The following is a 22,344-nucleotide window of genomic DNA, read 5'->3' on the forward strand; positions in this document are numbered from 1 at the left end:
CTGGGGATGTGCCCGCAACCAAGGTACATGCCCTTGACTAGAATCGAACCTGGGACCCTTCAGTCTGCAGGCTGACGCTCTATCCACTGAGCCAAACCGGTTATGGCTACACCTATTTTTTGTCAAACAGGCAAAACATATTTTTTTGGTGTGCTGCAGAATTTTAGTAATTACTTTATGTGTGCCATGAGATGAAAAAGGTTGAAAATCACTGCATTAGAGGATGTTTATTAATGCTGGGGCTAGCTGTTCTAAACAATTTAATTAATTATATATGTTATTGCTCCTGTTCCCCTTAAGCTTCATAAGCAAAGCACTCCATTTTAAAAACTAATAAATTATGGGTGGAGTCCCATTGGACCCTGTGAGACGAGCAGAGTGGACTAGATCCTTCCCTCTGATGGCTCACCTGGGTTGAGGGAAAGTGGTGGCCAAATAGGCAGACCTGTTATGCACCTCCTCCCAGGGCCAGAATGCAAATACAACTAAATTGGAGAACATTCACCTGGAATTACCAACTGAGGTCCAGCTGAGGAGACTTCTATCAAGGAAGGACAGAAAACATCTGGAGACCACACCTCCACAACAGTTTGCACGATGTGGTCAGGGGTGAACCATATCGTCAACCAGCCTGAGAGGAGATTCCATCCACAATTCAGACAATAACATTCAAGACACCACTACAACAGGAGAATCCAAATAACTTAAGCAAGGGGCCTTGCTAGAGCACCCAGATCAGGAGATCTAAGAGACTGCACCACTGGGTCCCACAAAACCCCTACTACAGATGACCATCCCACAAAGTCTGGGGCGCATAGTAGTTTGATCTAATACATAGAAACAATTACAAAAGGACAGCAAAAAATGGGGAGACAAAGAAACAGTCCCCAAATGAAATAAAAGGAGGAATCACCAGAAAAGAAACTAAGTGAAATGAAAGCAAGCAATATGTCAGATAAAGAATTCAGAGTAATGGTATTAAGGGTGCTCAAACAATTCAATAAAAAGTGCAAGCAACTAATCTACACTAATAAAAGAGAAAGATGCAAATTGACCATACCTTCATGATGCCCACCAGCCAATCAGGGGTGAGTATGCAAATTAACCCAACAAAGATGGTGGTTTAATTTGCATACACAGGCACCAAGCGGCCGGGGGCAGGACACAGGTGTTCCGCACCGTCCCAGCCGCTCCGGGCCTCTGGGCAGTGTGGGAATGTGGAAAGGGAGCTCTGGGCTAAAGCGAAGGCCGAAAGGCAGCTCCAGGCCGGAGCAAAGGCTGTGCTGGCATCCAGGAGAAGGAAGGCCCATTCTTGAATGAATCTTCATGCATCGGGCCTCTAGTGAGAATTATAAGATACTTAATGAGAATACTAAGGACTTTTTGAGAGCTACACCAACATGAAAAGTGATATTGAATCAATGAAAAACAATGAATTAGAAATGAGGAATGACATAGCTGAAATGAAGAACACCCTGAAAGGATTCAACAGTAGACTAGAGGAAGCTGAAGACCTAATCAGTGAATTAGAGAGAAGCTAGGAAAAACATCCATTCAGAGCAGCAAATGGAAAAAAGAAAATTAAAAAGTAGGAGAAGAATTTAAGGGAGCTTTGGGATAACATGAAACATAATGATATTCGCATCATAGAGTACCAAAAGGAGAAGAATATGAGATAGGAGTAGAGAGCCTGCTTGAAGAAATAATGACAGAAAACTTCCCTGACTTAGGGAAGGAGAAAGTCACTCAAGTTCAGGAAACACAGAGAGTCCTAGCCAAGATGAACCCCAAAAGACCCACACCTAGGCACATAATAATTAAAAAGGCAAACATTAAAGACAAAGGGAGAATTTAAAGGCTGCAAGAGAGAGACAGAAAGTTACCTACCAGGGAGCTCCCATTAGATTGCCAGGTAATATCACAATAAAAAAACTTCAGGCCAGAAGGGAGTGGCATGAAGTACACAAAGTAATGAAAACTAAGGGACTGAATTCAACACTACTCTAGCCAGCAAGGCTATCATTCAAAATTGAAGGTGAAATAAAGAGCTTCACAGACAAAAAAAAAAAAAAAAAAAAGGTTAAAAGAATTTATTATTACTAAACCAGCAGTGTAAGAAATGCTCAAGGGACTGGTGTAAGGAGAAGAAACAGAGAGAAAAGGAAGAAGAGAGGCATAAAGAGTAAGAATGGAAACACATAAGTACCTATAAATAACAACCTTATAATAAGTACCTATAAATAACAACCTTATAAATGACTTAAATGCTCCAATCAAAATACATAGAGTAGCTGAAAGGATAAGAAAATATGACCCACATATATGTTGTCTACAAGAAATTCACCTCAGAACAAAAGACTCACACAGAATGAAAGTGAAGGGAATTGAAAAAAAATTTCCAGACAAAAGGAAATGAAAAAAAAGCTAGGATAGTAGACTCATATCTGACAAAATAGACTTCAAAGTGAAGGCCATAACAAGAGACAATGAAGGCCACTTCATAATGCTAAAGTGACTGATATAACAAGAGGATATAACTCTGATAAACATATATGCACTCAATATAAGAGAATCCAAATATATACAAAAAACCTTCTAGATGATTTTAAGGGGGAGATTAACAGCAATACAATCACAGTAGGGGACTTTAACACCCCACTGACATCACTGGGTAGATCTTTTAGACAAAAAAAAACAAAAAACAAAAAAACAAGGAAATAGTGATCCTAAAGGACACACTAGATCAGACGGAATTAATTGACATTTACAGCACATTTCACCCCAAAGCTGAATATACATTCTTCTCAAGTGTACATGGGACATTTTCAAAGACAGACCACACGTTAAGACACAAACTAAGTCGTTACAAGTTCAAGAAAACTGAAATCATATCAAGCATCTTATCAGATCACAATGGCATAAAATTAGAAATCAATTACAATAAAAACATTCAAAAACATTCAAATACATGGAGGCTAAATAACATGTTATTAAACAGTGAATGGGTTACCAAAGAGATCAAGAAATAAATAAAAAAAATCCTGGAAACAAATGAAAATGAACACACAAAAACACAAAATCTCTGGGACAGAGGAAATGTAGTCCTGAGAGGGAAGTTCATAGCACTCCAGGCCTACCTCAAAAAATAAGAAAAACTTTTAATGTTATCTAACCCTACAACTTAAAGAATTAGAAGGAGAACAACAAGAAAAGCACACAGTAGAAGGAAGGAAATAATAAAGATCAGGGCAGAAATAAATGACATAGAAACAAACAAAAATACAAAAGATCAATAAAACCAAGAGCTGGTTCTTTGAAAAAATAAACAAGATTGATGAAGCTCTAACCAGATTCACCAGGAAACAAATAAAAAGGATTCAAATAAACAAAAGAAACAAAGTAATACAAAATACAGAAATACAAAGGATGGTAAAAAAAAAAAAAACTACGAACAAATATATTCCAACAAGCTGGACAACGTGGATGAAATAGATATATTCCTAGAAAAATACAATCTTCCAAAACTCAATCAGGAAGAATCAAAAACCAGAATAGGCCCATAACTACTGATGAAATTGAAGCAGTAATAAAAACTCCCACCAAACAAAAGCCCTGGTCCAGATGGGTTCACAGGGGAGTTTTACCAAACATTCAAAGAAAAACTAACACCTATTCTCCTCAAACTATTAAAAAAAAATTCAAAAGAAGAAAACAGTTCCAACCTCTTTTTATGAGGCCAGCATTATCCTAATTCAAAAACCAGATAAAGACACTCCTGTGAAAAAGAATTATAGACCAATATCCCTGATGAACATGGATGCTAAAATCCTCAACAAAATATTAGCAAATCGGATCCAGCAATACATTTAAAAAGTCATACACCATGACCAAGTGGGATTTATTCCAGGGATGCAAGACTGGTACAATATTTGCAAATCAACAAATGTGATACATCATATAAAAAAACTGGAAGACAAAAATCTCATGATCATATCAATTGATGCAGAAAAAGCATTTGACACAATCCAACACCATTTTGCCATTTTTGTTAAAAACTCTTAACAAAGTGGAAATAGAGGGATCATACCTCAACATAATAAAATCCATACATGACACATCTACAGCCAACATATTACTCGATGGGCAAAAACAAAAACAATTTCCACTAAGAACAGGCATCTCTACTTTCATCACTATTACTCAACATAATACTGGAAGTCCTAGCCACAGCAATCAGACAAGAAGAAGAAATAAAAGGCATCCAAATTGGAAAGGAGGGAGTAAAACTCTCTTTATGCACAGATGACATGATATTTGTACATAGAAAACCCTAAAAACTCCACCAAAAGTGACTAGATTTAATAAATGAATTTGGCAATGTAGCAGGATACAAAATCAACACCCAAAAATCAATGGCTTTTTTTATATACCAATAATGAATTCTCAGAAAGAGAAACTAAAAAAATAATTCCACTTATCATTAAAACAAAAACATTAAGATACTTAGAAATAAACTTAACCAAGGAGGTAAAATATCTATACTCAGAAAACTACAGAATGTTGAAAAAAAAAAAAGAGAGACAGAAGAAGATATAAACAAGTGAAAGAATATACCATGTTTAAGGATTGGTAGAATCAACATAATTAAAATGTCTGTATTACCCAAAGCAATCTATAGTTTCACTGGAATCACTATGAAAAAACCAACAGTATATTTCACAGATCTCAAACATTCCAAACATTCCAAAAATATACAAGGAACCACAAACACACACACACACACACACACACACAAATAGCCACAGTAATCTTGAGAAAGAAGAACAAAGTTGGAGGGATCATAAAACCAGATATCGTTATACTACAAAGCACTGTACTCAGAACAACCTGGTACTGGCATAAGAACAGGTATATAGATAAATGAACAGAACAGAGACCCCAGAAGTCGACCCAAGCCATTACATTCAATTAATATTTCACAAAAAAGACAAAAGCATACAATGGAGTCAAGACAGTCTCTTCAATAAATGGTGTTGGGAAAACTGGACAGGTACATGCAAAAAAATGAAACTAGACCAACAATTTACACCATACACAAGAATAACTCAAAATGGATAAAAGACCTAAATGTAAGTCGTGAAATCATAAAAATCTTAGAAGAAACCACGGGCATCAAAATCTCAAACATCTTTTGTAGCAATATGTTTAACAATACATCTCCTACCTAGTGCAAAGGAAACTAAGGAGAAAATAAACAAATGGGTCTACATCAAAATAGAAAGCTTCTTCACAGCAAAAGTAACCATCAACAAAGTTCAAAGAGAGCCCACTAAATGGGAGAACATATTTGCCAAGGATTCATCAGATAAGGGATTAATTTCCAAAATATATAAGAAACTCAAACAACTTAACAAAAGAAAGACAACCCAATTAAAAAATGGGCAAAGGACCTAAATAGGCACTTCTCCAAAGTGGACATACAGATGACCAAGAGATATATGAAAAAATGCTCAAAGTCATTCATCATCTGAGAGATGCAAATCAAAATGACAATAAGGTATCACCTCACACCTGTCAGAATGGCTACCATCAACAAATCAACCAATGACAAGTATTGGTGAGGTTGTGGAGAAAAGGGAACTCTAGTACACTGCTGGTGGGAATGCAGACTGGTGCAGCCACTGTGGAAAACAGTATGGAGTGTCCTCAAAAAATTAAAAATGGAACTCCCATTTGACCCAGTGATCCCACTTGTGGGACTATATCCTAAGAAACTTGAAACGCCAATCAGAAAGAATATATGCACCCCTATGTTCATAGCAGCTCAATTTATAATAGCTAAGATTTGGAATCATCTCAAGTGCCCATCAGCAGGTGAGTGGATAAAAACACTCTGGTACATTTACACCATGGAATACTTTGTGGTTGTAAAAAAGAAGGAACTCTTACCATTTGCAACAGCCTGGATGGACCTGGAGAGCCTTATGCTAAACTAAATAAGCCAGTCAGAGAAAATAACACCTTTCACTCATATGTGGAATCTAATGAACATAATAAACTGATGAACAAAACAGATCCACAGACATAGAAGCCTGGAACAGACTGATGAAGTTCCGAGAGAAGGTGAGGTTTAGGGAAGGCGGTCATGGAGGGGAGAGATTAACAGGTGAACGTATATGCATATATGCATAGCCAAGGGACACAGACAATAGTGTAGTGAAGGTTTGGTAGGGGCAGGTTTGGGGAGGTAGGGGTCAATGGGAAAAAAACAAAGAGAACAAAGGGGACATCTATAATACTTTCAACAATAAAGATAATTTTTTAAAATTATTTTTTCAATTCCATTAAATTCCATATTATTTTGTATTGTGACTTGTATACTTTAATATGGTGGCTTAGGTGATATGTGAGTAGCATTTCAATAATAAAAATGTAAACCAGAAATAAAACACTTATAAATTATGCAAGATATTGCCAAGATTCTTATTCATGTTAGAGTCAGGAAAACTTGCCCTGGTTCCATTATCATCAACATCACAGCAAGTGAACTGCAACCAACACTTCTGTTGTTTAATATATCAATAAAAAGGGAAATTCATTAAAATAAAAAACACTGTTTCAAGGGTAATGCTAAACAGAGATGTTTATTTTTAAAAATCTGACTCATCACAATATACTAAGTGATGTGCTATTTTTACTAAAAAGCTACTACTTCCTGCAATAATAAAAATATTATAATATTTTCAAATTGTCATTTTCCAATGCTTAATGTTTCCATCCCCTATTCTGCCAAAACACAGTAAAAGCAAAAATCCCAATAAAAATGTTATTATTTCATAAGGAGTGGCATTTATCTGTTGGACACACATATGGTACAAAAGTACTTAGATATGGAAAAGGTAATTAGGTTTTCTTGATTTATGAGCAAAGTAATTATTTTAAATTTTATAATATTTTAAACCACCTTATTGAGGTATGGATGACATATAAAATGCTTTACAACTTGATGAGTATGGAGATAAGTATGCAACCATGAAACCATCACTATAATCTATGCCATAAACAAATTCATCACTGAAAGTTTCTTTCCATCCTCTTTTTTTTAGTAAATTTTATATATTAAAAAACTTACTTGATAATCTAATTTGCTAAAGCAAGATACAAGACAATATAGATCCAAATGCCACACTGATAGAAAAAATTAGGATCTGCATCAGGGCACCCTGAAAACATGATACCCCTCCCTCTTAAGAAAAAGAAGTCACAGCAAACATATTCAAAGACTAAGCTTTCTTATTACTGTACTTGCTTGTCCTAGTTAACAAAGGATATTACAGATGTCACATTTTAGTGATGGCAAGGCACTAAAAAGAACATTTCAACTCTGCAGGCAACTCCTCTGCCTATCATGTTTGATTTTTTGCCAGCAAAAGTGCTTTATAATACCGAATTTTATAAATCTGGCATGGGAAGCTTAAACTAATAGAGAGTCTAGTCATCACATAAAGAGAAATCCTTCTTTGGGATATAAACAAATTACCCCAAACTCTTACTGTTCAACACAGATGTTTTCAACAGCTCTGAATTACTTCCAGTGGGTGTGGGAGGGCATTCTTCTCTAATTTCTCACAGACGCAAAGAGAGAGAAAAGACAAAATAGAACCAGACTGAATTGTCATCTTAAATTGTCAAAACTGAACAGAGACCAATACCAAGTTTCCTCCACGACCACTCTTCAACCCACCACCAAATTAAAAAATGCTGGGTTTATGTATGCAATCCGACAGTCACAGCCAAATTGAGCCTGAAGACCCTTATACCAGTGGTCGGCAAACCGCGGCTCATGAGCTACATGCGGCTTTTTGGCCCCTTGAGTGTGGCTCTTCTACAAAATACCATGGCCTGGGCTAGTCTATTTTGAAGAAGTGGCGTTAGAAGAAGTTTAAGTTTTAAAAATTTGGCTCTCAAAAGAAATTTCAATCGTTGTACTGTTGATATTTGGCTCTGTTGACTAATGAGTTTGCCGACCACTGCCTTATACATATTCCTTAAGAATTAATGGAGTATATTGGCTTGCAGTAGAACTTGATATCTGGTATTGTGATTCCTCCAACTTTGTTCTTCTTTCTCAAGATTGCTGCAGCTATTCTGGGTCTTTTTTGGTTCCATATAAATTTTTGGAGTGTTTGTTCTAGGTCTGTGTGTTACAGAAGACCGGAGAAAAACCAAGCAATGCTTAGAGAGATGGAGTTCCACTTTATTATTATTACACCGGCGGGATCAGAGAAAAAAAAATGTCTTTCAAATTCTGAGCAAAAACATGGAGGAAGCTTTCCCTATTTATATCTTTCCACCCCCTTTGTCTCCCAAATAAGGGCTTTTCCGGACTTTACGTCAGATGACTAGCCTACAAGGTCAGACAGTCAAGTTTATCTTTCCTATTATTCAAGCAGCTAGAAAGCAAAATTAATTTACAGAGGAAGGGGCTGTCTAAAAATAATAGAGTTGACTCACAGAATAAGGGATCATCTAATATCAGAGAATTTCAAACAGTAGTTTTTACAAAAATAGGGGTTAGCCTTCTCATGTGAAATATGCCATTGGTATTTTAATAGGAATTGCACTGAATCTATAGATTGCTTTGGGTAGTATGGACATTTTAATGATGTTGATTCTACTAATCCATGAACATGGTATATTCTTCCACTTGTTTATATCTTCCTCTATCTCTTTTTTAAACATCCTATAATTTTCAGAGTACAGATCTTTTACCTCCTTGGCTAATTGTATTCCTAAGTATCTTAATTTTTTTTATTGCAATGGTAAATGGGATTTGGCAAAATAACAGGCATATAGGTCAATGGAACAGAACAGAAAACCCAGAAATTGACCCAAGCCACTATGCTCAATTAATATTTGACAAAGGAAGCAAGAGTATACATTGGAGCAAAGTCTCTTCAATAAATGGTGGTGAGAAAAATGGACAGGTACATGCAAAAAAATGAAACTAGACCACCAACTTACACCATACACAAGAATAAACTCAAAATTGATAAAAGACTTAAACATAAGACATGAAACCATAAAAGTCCTAGAAGAAACCATAGCCAGCAACACCTCAGACATCTCCCACAGCGATATGTTTACTGATACATCTCCTAGGACAGTGGTCGGCAAACTCATTAGTCAACAGAGCCAAATATCAACAGTACAACGATTGAAATTTCTTTAGAGAGCCAAGTTTTTTAAACTTAAACTTCTTCTAACGCCACTTCTTCAAAATAGACTCGCCCAGGCCATGGTATTTTGTGGAAGAGCCACACTCAAGGGGCCAAAGAGCTGCATGTGGCTCGCGAGCCGCAGTTTGCCGACCACTGTCCTAGGACAATGGAAACTAAGGAGAAAATAAACAAATGGGACTACATGAAAATAAAAAGCTTCTGCATGGCAAAGGAAACCATCATCAAAATAACAAGAGACCCCCACTACATGGGAGAACATATTTGACAATGAAACATCTGATAAGGGATTAATCTCCAAATTATACAGGGAACTCATACAACTTAACCAAAGGAAGACAAACAATCCAATTAAAAAATGGGCAAAGGACCTAAATACGCACTTTTCCAAAGTGGACATACAGAAAGCCAAAAGGCATATGAAAAAATGCTTGAAGTCACTAATCATCTGAGAGATGCAAATCAAAATGACAATGAGATATCACCTCACACCTGTCAGAATAGCTATCATCAACAAATCAACCAATGACAAGTATTGGTGAGGTTGTGGAGAAAAGGGAACCCTCATGCAATGCTGGTGGGAATGCAGACTGGTGCAGCCACTGTGGAAAACAGTATGGAGAGTCCTCAAAAAATTAAAAATGGAACTGCCATTTGACTCAGTGATCCCACTTCTAGGAATACATCCTAAGAAACCTGAAACACTCATCAGAAAGAACATATGCACCCCTTTGTTCATAACAGTGCAATTTACAATAGCTAAGATTTGGAAACAGCCCAAGTGCCCATCTGTAGATGAGTGGATAAAAAAAACTGTGGTACATTTACACAATGGAATACTACGTGGCAATAGAAAAGAAATCTTACCATTTGCAATGGCATGGATGGTCCTAGAGAATGTTATGCTGAGCAAGATAAGCCAGTCAGAGAAAGGTAAGTATTACATGATCTCACTCATATATGGAATCTAATGAACCAAATAAACTGATGATGAAAAATAGACCCAGAGTCACAGAAGCATGAACAGACTGTTGAACCTCATTGGGAAGGCAGGGGATGGTGGGTGGGAAGAGATCAACCAATGAACTTGTATGTATGTATACATAACCCATGGACACAGACAATGGGGTGGTAAGGGCCTGGGGCTGCGGGGAGGACAAGAATGGGCTGGAAGAGGTTAATAGGGGAGCGGGGGAGAAAGGAGGACCTATGTAATAGTTTCAACATCAAAGATTAAAAAAGAAGAATTAATGGAGTTAGCACATTGATGTTTGTCAAAAAGCTTTAGAAAATATTTATGAGCTACAGTGGCAGAAGTGATCCTCACAGGTCTTCGCCCAAACCTATCAGTTAAGATGAAACACTAGTGACCAAACACAGAGCCAGACATGTCCTCTGGCTCTTTCCAAAAACACCAAGAACATGTCCTCCAATTTCAAATCTAGTGAGTTGTACCTACGTTTCAACAATGAATATACCACATGGGAGGGAGGGAGGTGGGCCTGAGAAGCAGATGGGCCTGCTCTGTGGATCTGAGGTCTCTCAGCAGTAAAATGAGAATGTACTGAGTGATCTCTAAAATCTCTTCCAGCCTCTATGTGTCCTGACTTCACATACCAGCAGGGTAGCTGCATTACTGGACTGAGGACATTTAGGTCATTCCCTCAAACCTTTGAGAAATATTTGAGGAAAATTATTTTTACTTTTTTGCTCAGAAGTTACAGAAATGCATTTTCTTCCCAGTTTAATAGTGCATTCTAATAAGTAACAATGTATTTAGAACTTTCTGTGTACCCAAGATTTATGCTTTTGGGGATGAATAAGAAAGGCTGTAAAGGAGGGGAAAGCAAGCAAACTTATCCTGAGATTTGAAAACTGCATCATAAACATTAAAAAATTAAATCCAACTTTCTAGGTACAGAGAACATTTACAATATTAACAAAATCTGAATTTAGACAATTATGAAGATTTTCATGAAGAAAAAGTACATGTGTGCACACTCTAAAACTATTTCAAATCTCTGAAGCTACGTTTTAGTTGGAGATTATTTTTCCTGATTTTTCTCTACACAGAAGAACGTGTGTCCCTGACAGGGTTTGCATATTCCTGATTTCATTCTCCCTAAAACAACTTTCTCCTCTAATTCATTTTCAGGACGTAGCTCGAATCCCACTTTCATATGTCTTTCCACATTCCAGAAAGCTCTCAATTCAGACTCAGAGTCTGTTCCATTACTTCATTTGGCAATTAATCATGTCCTGCATTGTGTATTTCCTCATTATATTAAACTTATCCGTATTAACTCTCCATTTTCTCATTTCTTCTAGATGTGTCAGGACAAGAGCATTACATCTTTACATGATTTTACTTAACGTGTATGCCTCCCCTTTTGGTATAAAATGCCTACTATTTACAAAGCATGTAAATGATAGAGGCAACTAAATAACTTATAATTCAATCATTTCCTTTCATTGCTTCAAAACCCATTCAGAACAATATAAACAGGGCAACTTGATGGGTGCCTTTAAAGCAACATACTGAAAACTCTATGATCACAGACTTCAAATCTGCATGGGGTCTTTCGAGCAAGAGAATAACTCAGTATACTGGAAGAAGGTGAAACTGACAAATAAATATAATACCAGGACGGAAACCTGGTAATGGATGTAACTAATTTTAAGTACTATCAGAAAACTGGAGTGAAACGCAGGAAACTGGCTTAGTCAGGGATGGCAGACTCAATTCTTAAGGACAACGACCACTCTTTTCCTCCTTTCAGATCTCCACTGTCTCTGACTGAAAGGACCAGAGTTCAGAAAAAAACAAATGTTTACTTCCATCCTAACTCAGCCTCTCAATGTTACCTCCGTCCTATATGCAACATGGATCATCTCCACGTGCGAGCTGGCATCCAGATCCAGCAATAGTCCCTTAAGAAGCTTATAATGCCCCGAAGAAGATCATCTAGGATTATCTGCAAGTGGCAAATGTCAGCATGCCAACTTTCAAATAACGAGGCTGAGACATGGATAGCTAAAGTATGGTCTTACAGTTACAAAGCCCTTCCGAATCATCTTGTCTTCGGAATCATCTTGTTGCCTTTTCAATGAAATACAAAAAGGTCAAAACCAAATCATTTACAAAAAAGCATTCACTCCACAGAGCAAAGTCACCTTGACAAATAATAACGTTGTAATCATCCTCAACCTATTTGGTTATTTACTAACAATTTATTCCCAGACAACATTTTTTCCCTTAAAATCACGATTTCTACAGGGATGGCATCATATTGTGCGTGGCACTAATACCAGGATCTCTTTTCTGTATAAGTTATTTACAATTAATTAAAACAAAAATTTAAAAATCCTTTGCTATCGATGTCATCATCACCATCATCATCTTGTAACCGGTCTCCATTTCATTATGTAATTGTCAAAGACAAAAGACGAGTTGCCTTTTCCAGGTTATATAAGTCTTACAAAGGAGCTCCAATAGAGAATACAATTAAATACATTCAAATGAAGTCTTCTAAAGCGATACTCAGATGTGCTTAGTGCTTAGATGGCAAAGGATGTGGGGGTGGAAGGGAGAGACACTGCCCCATCCTTCCCAGGCACATTCAAAGTGGAATTCTCATTCCATATTTCTGGGCATTTGAAGATGATTCCAACGCCTTACCAACTCCTTCTTCCAGCCCTTTTTTTTTTTTTTTCATTTCATTACCTCTTCCTGTTTCCAAACTTCCCTGTATTTCTGTCTTGACACTATGAGAGTGGTTGGGCTTTGATTCTATTACAAGAAGAATTCAGGATGGGAGGACTGCATCCCACCACATTTCCAGCCTCAATCAGTATTTTGAAAAGGAAAAAAATATAAATGAAAAACTAATAGTTTTGGATATTAAATTAAATTTAAAAAAAATAAGTAAAATATCTGAAATGTTATTGACAAAAGCAGCTCAGAAAGGGACCACATACAAATGAAAATTAAAAAAGAATCAGGTTCATCCTTCTGAAACAAGAAAAGATCTATGATATCTATAATGTTAATTATTACAAATCACAGGCCAATCGTTTCATTGCAATCTGGAAACACACAAATTTTCCACTTTGCCAATCAACGCTAATTGTTATGACACAGCTCCTTGGTGAGTGTACATTTTCTTCATTCAATAAATACACCTACCATGTTCCTGACTGTGTTAAGCAACCTCTGCTTTCTTCTAAAAACAAAACCCACACAGGTCTTCTTGAAGGAAGAAGCTGTCCCCTCCCAGCCACAGACTCGCTCTCCATATGATAAACAGCAGATATTTGTAAATGGCTAAGTACTAAGTCTGTGAAACTTTTCTCACCTCGCAAAATCACCTGAAACACGAGAGAACAGAACCAACTGGCAATCTAGGTTAGGTGTGAATTCAAGCACAGAAAGGATAAATTAACTGCTTTTCTCTAAACAAAATTGCCTCTGTGAGAAATATAATAATAGCAATGATACCAACAATAATAAAGTCTAAACAACAGGTGCAAACAGATATGTACAACCTATTACGTAAGAAGAAGAAAAAAAAAGAGTGAAAAGCATCGCACTGAAAGCAATTATAGTCTAATCTTGGGGGAGTATTTTAGTCTACTTCCTCAACTTCTAGGCTATTTTTCTAAAGCACATAATTGATACTAAAATTAAAATTTACATGATCATCTTTGAAAGCCCCTCACATGTGGTCCAGGTTCACCTTTCAAGGAATCCTAAAAAAAATAAAATCCCAACCCTGTGGTCTCCCTGTCCAAGGCCCAGTTCAAATGCCATCCTGATGTGAAACGTTTCCCGATTCTCCCACTGGGAATTCTCTCCATAATTCTTTCTCCAGTCTCCTAATGAAAATTATTTGCACCTCTCCTGACACCATCATCTCTGATTTGACTCCTTGGTATATGTCAGTTTCTATCGTTGGAATGTCACTTCACGGACAGCAAAAATGTTACTCAGGATGCCTCCATCTCAGTAAATGTTCAGTAATATGTGTTAAATCTAGATTATTTTCTACTTGAAAATTATGCTGTGAAACTTTCAATGTTCGAAAGCTGCCATATTACTTCAATTGAGTTTGTTTAAAGAAAGCTTAGCAAAACTGGCTGAGAAGGTTCTTTTCACTGCATTTGCATTCAATACTGTGTCTGAAAACAAAAAATTTAAAGGTGCTGGCTGTGTATTTGTTTAAGATCACTGTGGTACATTTTTTTTAAAAATCATCACTGAAGCTTTTTTCTTATCACAATCACCATGACAATAACATTTATATCTACTTTTTGCACAGTAGCTGCTCCAGGAAAGCCTATGATGGCAAGAATGCTGGTCAGCTTCCTAAACATAGCTCTAAAAAGATCGCCCTTTTCATTTCACTCTTAAATTCTCTGGTGATAATAAAAAGCAAAAAGATTTCTGTTTTCCATACTGCCTTACCCACTAGGAGTTATTTTCAGAGTAGAAAGAGCAATATAGCCTATAAAAGTCATCACATTTGGCTAAGGCAATGAAAATAACCCAGGTCTCTAGGCATGGCTCACAGCAAAAAACACTATTATTATGATCCTACTGAATAATGTAGCTGCTATCCAGCTTTAAACTCGGGATGCTTTCAGGATTTAAACAGCTAAGAATAAAAATCACAAACTAAATTTAAGACACTCCACTGAAAATCATATTATGCTGAAAACTTGTCTCTAAGCAACAATCTAAATGGTCAAAACTTAGTAAAAACACTTTCAAAAATAGCCTACTGCCTCGGAGTCTCCATTGGCTCATTCCTGTCAAATGCACGTATAAAAATCCATTGTACGTAAACTGAAATACATTTGAAGTGAAATAAATCTCTTAAATGCAAAAAAAAAAGTAAGCCCACAGTTGCCACAAACCCAAAATGCACTGAAATGTCTTTGATTTTTAATCATTAGATAAGGAACAGTTATAATGACAAATAATGACAAATAGCATTCCTCAACCTAGATTTTCTTTAAAAATCAGTCTACTGGACAAGTGGCTGACATGGGGAGACCTGTTAAGTGAAAAAATAGCATAGAAGGCATCATCAAAATTTTACTATAAAGTCAAAAGTTATTTTTAAAAAATAAAAGACCATTAGATTAAGAATCCTTACTGCATCTCCTCAGAACCCTAAAGAATTCTATGGAAATAACAGAGGACTTTACTTTCACACATTTCCCATGGCTATTCCAACTAAACCAGGGTGAAATGATCAAATCCCTACCTATACACAGTCTGAAAATCAGACTCCTGCACATGTTCAATATCAGAAAGAGAACACTGACCTTGTTAGCACAAAAATCCATGATTCTGTTTACAATCTAACCAAATAAAACTATAGGCCATAAATCAGATGCTTTTATTTGGTTTAATTGTCAAGTGATTAAAATACTGATAGTAGAAAGAAAGCCTGTTCTAAGTCGACCAAACAGACAAATTCAACCTTCCTGAAAAACTAGAAACATACACACATCACCTCTTTTTCCTCCCACTCCCTCCCCTTTACCATCTCTTGGGGATGAAGCTACTCAATCATTTCAACTTCCCAGCGACCCAGACAGGCTTGTATTGATAGCAAGCTTCCTCACTGCACTTCACAGAGGGGATTGAGTCACTGCATCACAAGGGGGCAGATTTCATCAGAAACCTTAAGAAAGCTCGCATTTTTTTTCAGGGGAAAAAAAAATCAATTTTCCTTAAAGTTTCAAGTCAAAACTTGCCAGTTTCACAAATGGAAATCAGCAGCCCTCCTCCCCCTCCTCCGTTCTCCCTTCTTTCCCTCCCTCTGCTTCAATTTTCCTTCCAGGATTGGCTCCTCTCACGTCCAAGTGGCTTCCTCCAGATCTCTCCTCTCCCGCTCCAGAAAGCCTCACCTCCAAACGGAGAGGGAGGAAGTTAAAGCAGCTCTGGCAGGACACACCTGGCCCTGCCCTCTGCTGCTTGGGGACCGGTTATGCTCAGGTCACCAGAAAAAACGAGGGACGTCCACGCTCCTGTCGCTCCATCCACCCGGAACCTGGCGGAACCCGGCGGGTGGGATCGCGCCCCGGGGGGGAGGCGCACCCAAGCTGCCTTTAATTTGCAGAGCTCGCCGCTCCTGCAAAGCTCCTTCCCAAATCCCGAGAACGTCGTTTTCCTAGGAAATGCGGGTCCAGCCCTCAAGGTAGAGCTGGAAACCGCCACTGAGCCTGTGCGCGCGGACATTCCGGAGTGAAAGTGTGGACCAGTGATGAGCCGAAGCTCATTTGGTTCCTGGACTCCAAAGAAGACCGCTGCGCTGGTACCAGGTGCTGAGCTTGCACCTCTGCCGCGCGGGCGCCTTCTCAGGAAGAACGAGGGCCCTCCCCCCAGCCACTGCCAGCCAGTGATGGGGCGAGCGGTCATCGATGCCCATAGCTGGGCACCGGGCCTCGCCCGGGCACCCCACACCTGCTTCGCGATGCCCCGCCTCGTCTCCCTGCTTTCCTGGGTCCGCAGAGAGATGCCAAACACGCTCGAGACACGCGCCACAGCCACCCGAGAGGCGAGAGAAGAACAATGGGGAGGGGGTCGAGTTTGCCAGGAAACCCACGCCCACCTCAGCCGGGCCGAAGCCGACCGCGGCCGACCGAGTGGGCGCAGGGGTCGCCGGACGCACGTAGGAAGCCCCAGACCCGGGCGGCCCCGACTGCTGCCCGCCAGGCTCGGAAAGCACTGGGGGGACCCCCAGCCCAGGCGGCCGCCTCGCCCCCGGGGACCCGGCCACTGACCAGGAGGACACCCCAAGGCAGAGGCGCGTCGGGCAAGGGGCGCCCCGGGGAACCCGGCTCACGCAGAGCCCGGGGAGCGAGCCGGCTTCCCCCGGGACCCCGGCCCGCGCCCACACTCCCCCCGCGTCCGCCCCGGGACCTCGGTTACCGTCGCCTCCGCCGTGGCCCCCGCCGCGTCCTCCGGGCCGCGGAAGAAGCCGGCCTCGCAGCTCGCGCCGTCTGTCGCCATCTTCCAGCTCTCGGGGTCCCGGCGCGAGCTCGGAGCGGCGGCTCCAGGTTCAGCCTCTCGGCGCGGGCGGCGCTTCCCCCGCCGCGGTCCCGGGCGCGGGCTCTCGCAGCCCCGCCGCCGCAGCCGCCGCCGCGCTCTCCCCGCCCCTCGCGGCCGCCCCCACCGCCTTAACCCGCTGCGCGCCGGAGCGCCGCCCGGCTGCAGGGCCCGCGGGCTGTCCTGTAGATGCCAGCCCTGGGCGCGCGCCCAAGGCCCCGCTGGCCCCGCGTGCAGATGGGGAAGCACAGCCCTCGGCGGTGAAGGAAGGAGAGCCGAGACCGTCCCCACCTGGCCGAGGTGCGCAGACAGGCCGGATGCAATGCCAGGCCTCCGGATCGGAATTCTCTGAGAAATAAGGAAAATCCTTCACTGCCCTTTCCCACCGCTGGGAACCACATAAGGCACGCTGTTCTTTTTTAAGTTTTTTGTTTGATTTTTGCAAGACTGCGGCTTTTTTTTTTTTTTTTTTTTTTTTTTTTTACCTTCTTGGTATATCTATCTGGCTTTGTTTTATTGTATTGTTGCATCTTGTCCTCTAAAAACCATCAATTCCCAAATCAAAATGTGTCCTGCTACACTTTATTTCATTGCACCTGCTCACTCGGCCCATACCTTTCTATACAATCTCTTTTTCAAGAAAGGTGAAGCAGGGCCCCCTTTGACTTCAATCCGAGTTATTTTATGAAGAGTTAATTAAGAAATGCTAAATGCAATTGCTTATAAAAGGAGGGTCTCTACTTTTAAGACAATTAAAAAGATTATCTCTGTGCGATGGGCGCGCACACACACATACACCCAAAACAAAAACTTTACTAAAAATCGATTTAGCGAGAATTAGAGGTCTTAAAAGACATATCATGAGCTTAATGAGTTAAGCCCAAATTCTCAGTTTTCCCCTTCTCACTTCTCATCAGTTCCTACCCCTTCCTGCCAATTCCCAAGATATGAAATCTATCACCTTATGTAGACCAGATGGTACAGGCCTTCCCAATCACCAGATCGCAAAAATGTGTTGAAAGCACAAAATCAAATGGAGGCATTCAAGCTGTGTCTCAAAAAAGTAAAATCAAACTACAACCAACTCCTGGACTTGAAATTCTGGAAGATGAATGTCTGGAAAATTCGGTGCAACGGTTACAGATCAAAGCTGAGTTTCAAAAATGGCAGACTTCTATTGAATGTTTTGGGCACTTGAATTTCTTCACTTCCCAAACTGATCTAAATATGGCACAAACCAGGGCAGACAAAATATTTTCTGCAAAGGTTCTGAAAGGGTGGATCAATAAATTGTAAAAGGTTCCCTCCCAGAAAGGTCTACATCAGGAAAAAATTTTCACCTGGAACTCCGGAGGTAAGGGTCACAGGTTTAGAAATCTCCTCAGGGGTATCCTATTAGCAGAGGTGCTCAGTGATTTATATTCTTTGGCTTTAAAGCTGCTCCCTCTCTTAACCCTATGGTTTTCATCCTTGTTCATTATACCACTTTCTTTTATATAACATTTTCTCTTCTATTGCTCAATATTGGAATAACTAGATTCCTTATAAGATGAAAGAAAAGTACTTGACATTTAAACTTAGATGCTGAACTTACAGCAAAAATTTAAAGTTGGAACCAAACGCATTCCTTGTTGTTTTCAAAATGTATATTCACACATAACAAGGCAATGGATATTTTTGATACTGATTCTTGATCCTGGTGTTGAATTGCTACCCAAGAAATTAACCGACTCACTTCTGGGGGGGGGGGGGTAAAAGAATAAAATAATCAACTTCACTTGGGGTTAAGAACTAAGAATGTAATATGGCAATATTTATTGGAAGCAAATTATTTCATACATGCAGCTCAATTTTTAAAAATCGTTGGGAAGAAATAGCTTCTATTAATCCAAATAAAATTAAAGCAGAATCACAACACAAAGGAATCAATTAACCAGTTCCTGAGTGGTTGGTTTCTTCCCTCTAATCTCTTTCAAATATTTTATTTATGTATTTATTGTGAAATAAAAAATAAACAGGTGGGGGAAAATCAGAGGATGGTACATTTTTTAACTGCCAAAATCCAGGACCTTGGAAGGAAAATAAACAGTGTTTGGTCTCCACCTTACAGCTGCCACTGCCCATCGCCCAGGGTAGAAGGGATGTCCCACCCTACTGTAAGAAGTGGCATACGAGGAGTTTACTCTAAAGCGGGGGGACACTTGCTGCTAATTTCAATTCTCTCCTGAGAATTAGCCTCTGTTGAGGCTGAGATCGCAAATTAACTCTTTCTGAAAGACTTTCTTTGCCCAAAGACATGGGCACTGTTAAAGTTAAACCAAATAGATCTAAGAGAGTAGAGACTTGATGGTTCTATGGTTCTAGAAATTAAATCTTTTGAAGTTTCATTAAATAGTTAAAAAAAAAAAAAAAAGACATCCCAGGACTAGAGTGAAAACTTCTGAAAGGCAGGGGAAAAGATGAAAGTATAAGCAGGAAGAAATCACTGTAGCAAAAATAAAAAATGATTTTTAATCAGTATATTACCTTCAGCTTTAAAATGGAAGGAGAGATGGTGAATATATTGCAAGCAGAGAAAACAAGTTACATTTTTTTCAACTTTAAACATAATGAAGTAGATGACCTGACAAATGAATTTACACAAATTATTTTCTGACCCCTGTTTGTGCTCAGCCAGAGCACACTCTTCAAAGTTCTCTTTAACACCAATGAAATGGGTTGCTGCGGCTAGGAATGCAGGCTGCAAACATTGGGGCGAGGCGGGGTGGGGGTGGGGGGCCGCGGCGGCGCGGGCTCAGCCACATCCTCCAATCCACTAAACCCCAAACTCAGAGAGTTATGCATAACGATGCAATGAGATGCTTCCTCTCACGTGAAAAGATAAATGAACGTGCACATATCCTGAAACAGTTTCCCTTGTGGAATAAGAGAATTCTGTATTTCAGTCAAATAACAACATTTACATTAACTCCAAAGAGCAAACCATATGTTATCATGTCTTAGTATTGCCAAATGACAAAATTACATAGGGAGTAGCAAATAATTTCTGACTCTATCTACAAGGCTGTAGTTAGGTAATTTAAATATTCCAGACTACGCTTATCCCTGTCTGCACCACTGCCACCAATTTGAGAAGTCCCAAAGCTTGACATCGGGAACTCTAAAAAAGAGCACAGATGAGCTTGAGTGCTATGTCTCTATCACATGTTTTTGAAACCAAGACGTTGCCAGAAACGAGTTTTCATATGACCAAACTACATTCCCTCATAGTCACCTAGTCATTATCTACATATGCTTAGCTCTTTGTGGATTTTACTCAGTACTTTTAGTCCTAATTTAGTTAGCCACTCTTGTCAACAACCTATGGTTTGGAAGGCCTCCTCCACCACTGTAGCTGGTTTGTGCCAAGAGAATGCAAGCTAATTTTACCTAAGCTAAAGAAAAACATAATGAGGAAATGAAATCTGCTGGGTAGGAAGTAAGCCAAAGCTTAACATCAATATGTCATTATAATCACTCCCAGCCCCTTTTAATACCACCTCTAGCTGGGATCTGCATTTGGCCATTCAATGCTAAAGTGATGTCCAAATATGAGATCTTATTGAAGACTTAAAATACAGTAATAACATTTTTCTCCAGTCTAGCCACTCTAAGAACAGAAACTGGGACGAGTGCAGAACAATAAAGCAGTGTTGGTTCTGTTCTATTAAATATTTTTTAAAACCATTACTTTTAGACTATTATCTGTAGAAGTCATTTACAAGAGTAAGTGTTAGTGCAGAAGTGTGTTTTAGTGAAAAACCATTATGGAAAATCGATTTTAATAAAGGAATCTGGCCCACTGCTGCCCCTCATCCACATGAATTAGAAAGGAATCTGAATATTTCTATGTATTCAGCCTCTTTGGCAACCCCACAAGCCTGCAGTATGTAGTTACTAGGCAACCACTAATGCAGGGGTGTTTATGCCATTAGGCATTAATTATAGCAAGCTTTATTTTTCTTAGAAAGTTTTAAAACTATATAAATGGGTTGTGAGATCAGACCTTTTTCTCCTTTAAGAGTGTAGAGGTAGCTATAAAACCAAAGCTGAGGTTTTCTTTTCACTGTGGGTATGTATTGTTCAGTTCAAAAGGAAATGTGGTATTTGAAGCATTAGTAAGGAACTAAAGATTATGCCTTTCAATTTTAGTAAATATACAGATGACATTTATGATTGAGTCAGTGATGATTTACTTATGATACAAAAAGCCGGAGAAAAGTCATAAATGTATAGCTCTCCCACGTAAAATTGTGAAATAAACCAATACATCAACATTTCCCAGATAATCGTCATCATTAGGCATATACCAAGTTAATGCAGTTTTAAATATCTTTGGAATTTTTTGGAATAAATTCTACCTTACACTGCCCAACAGCCCATTTGATGACCATAGTTTTTTGTCCATCCAAGACATTTTTGATTGATCCACATCAGTTGGGTTCATTTAAAATCACCTGGAAATGTGATGTCATTATTTGAAAAGAAATAACATAAATGCACATAGCAAAAGTTATTCAATTAATCAACAAATAAAAATAAAGTTTAATTCATAATATTTATAAAAATGTCATGGCTAGACTTGAAGGATTAATTATATTTGTGATTTAAGAACTGAAAAAAAATCATTGGTGTTGTTATTTTCATTCTAGCGAAGGTGAAGTCATTTAAAGAATAACAAAGATAAGTCTGACAAATCAACATTAAGGTTTAATGGAATGGAATGTTTTATTCTGGCAAACATTTAACCACTGAAGTAGTTTTATGCTAGCAATACAATATATTTTCCTTATGGACAAACAGAACTAGCCCATACTAACCATTACTGTCAGAATCAACATCTCTTTGTCATTACATCATCACTTGATGCTCACAACTTTTCACTTTAGCATTCACATCTTCTTTGTTAAGAATCAATTCAGCCTGGCTGGTGTGGCTCAGTGATTGAGGTCCACCTATGAACCAGAAGATCATGGTTCAATTCCTGGTCAGGGCACATTCCTGGGT

At 39.0% G+C, this 22,344-nt stretch overlaps 1 protein-coding gene across 1 annotated transcript in view; it reads right to left on the reverse strand.

Annotated features, from left to right (window-relative positions):
- CTTNBP2 (cortactin binding protein 2) overlaps positions 1-17,400 on the reverse strand; it is a 194,806-nt gene extending 177,406 nt beyond the window's left edge. Inside the window, 1 exon segment of the mRNA XM_080666006.1 lies at positions 17,182-17,400. Within this exon segment, the coding sequence (XP_080522132.1) occupies positions 17,182-17,262 (81 nt within the window). The 5' untranslated portion in view covers positions 17,263-17,400.
- Between the last annotated feature and the right edge of the window lie 4,944 nt (positions 17,401-22,344).

This window comes from Plecotus auritus, assembly GCF_963455305.1.
Source record: "Plecotus auritus genome assembly, chromosome: 4".
NCBI classification, from domain to species: domain Eukaryota; kingdom Metazoa; phylum Chordata; class Mammalia; order Chiroptera; family Vespertilionidae; genus Plecotus; species Plecotus auritus.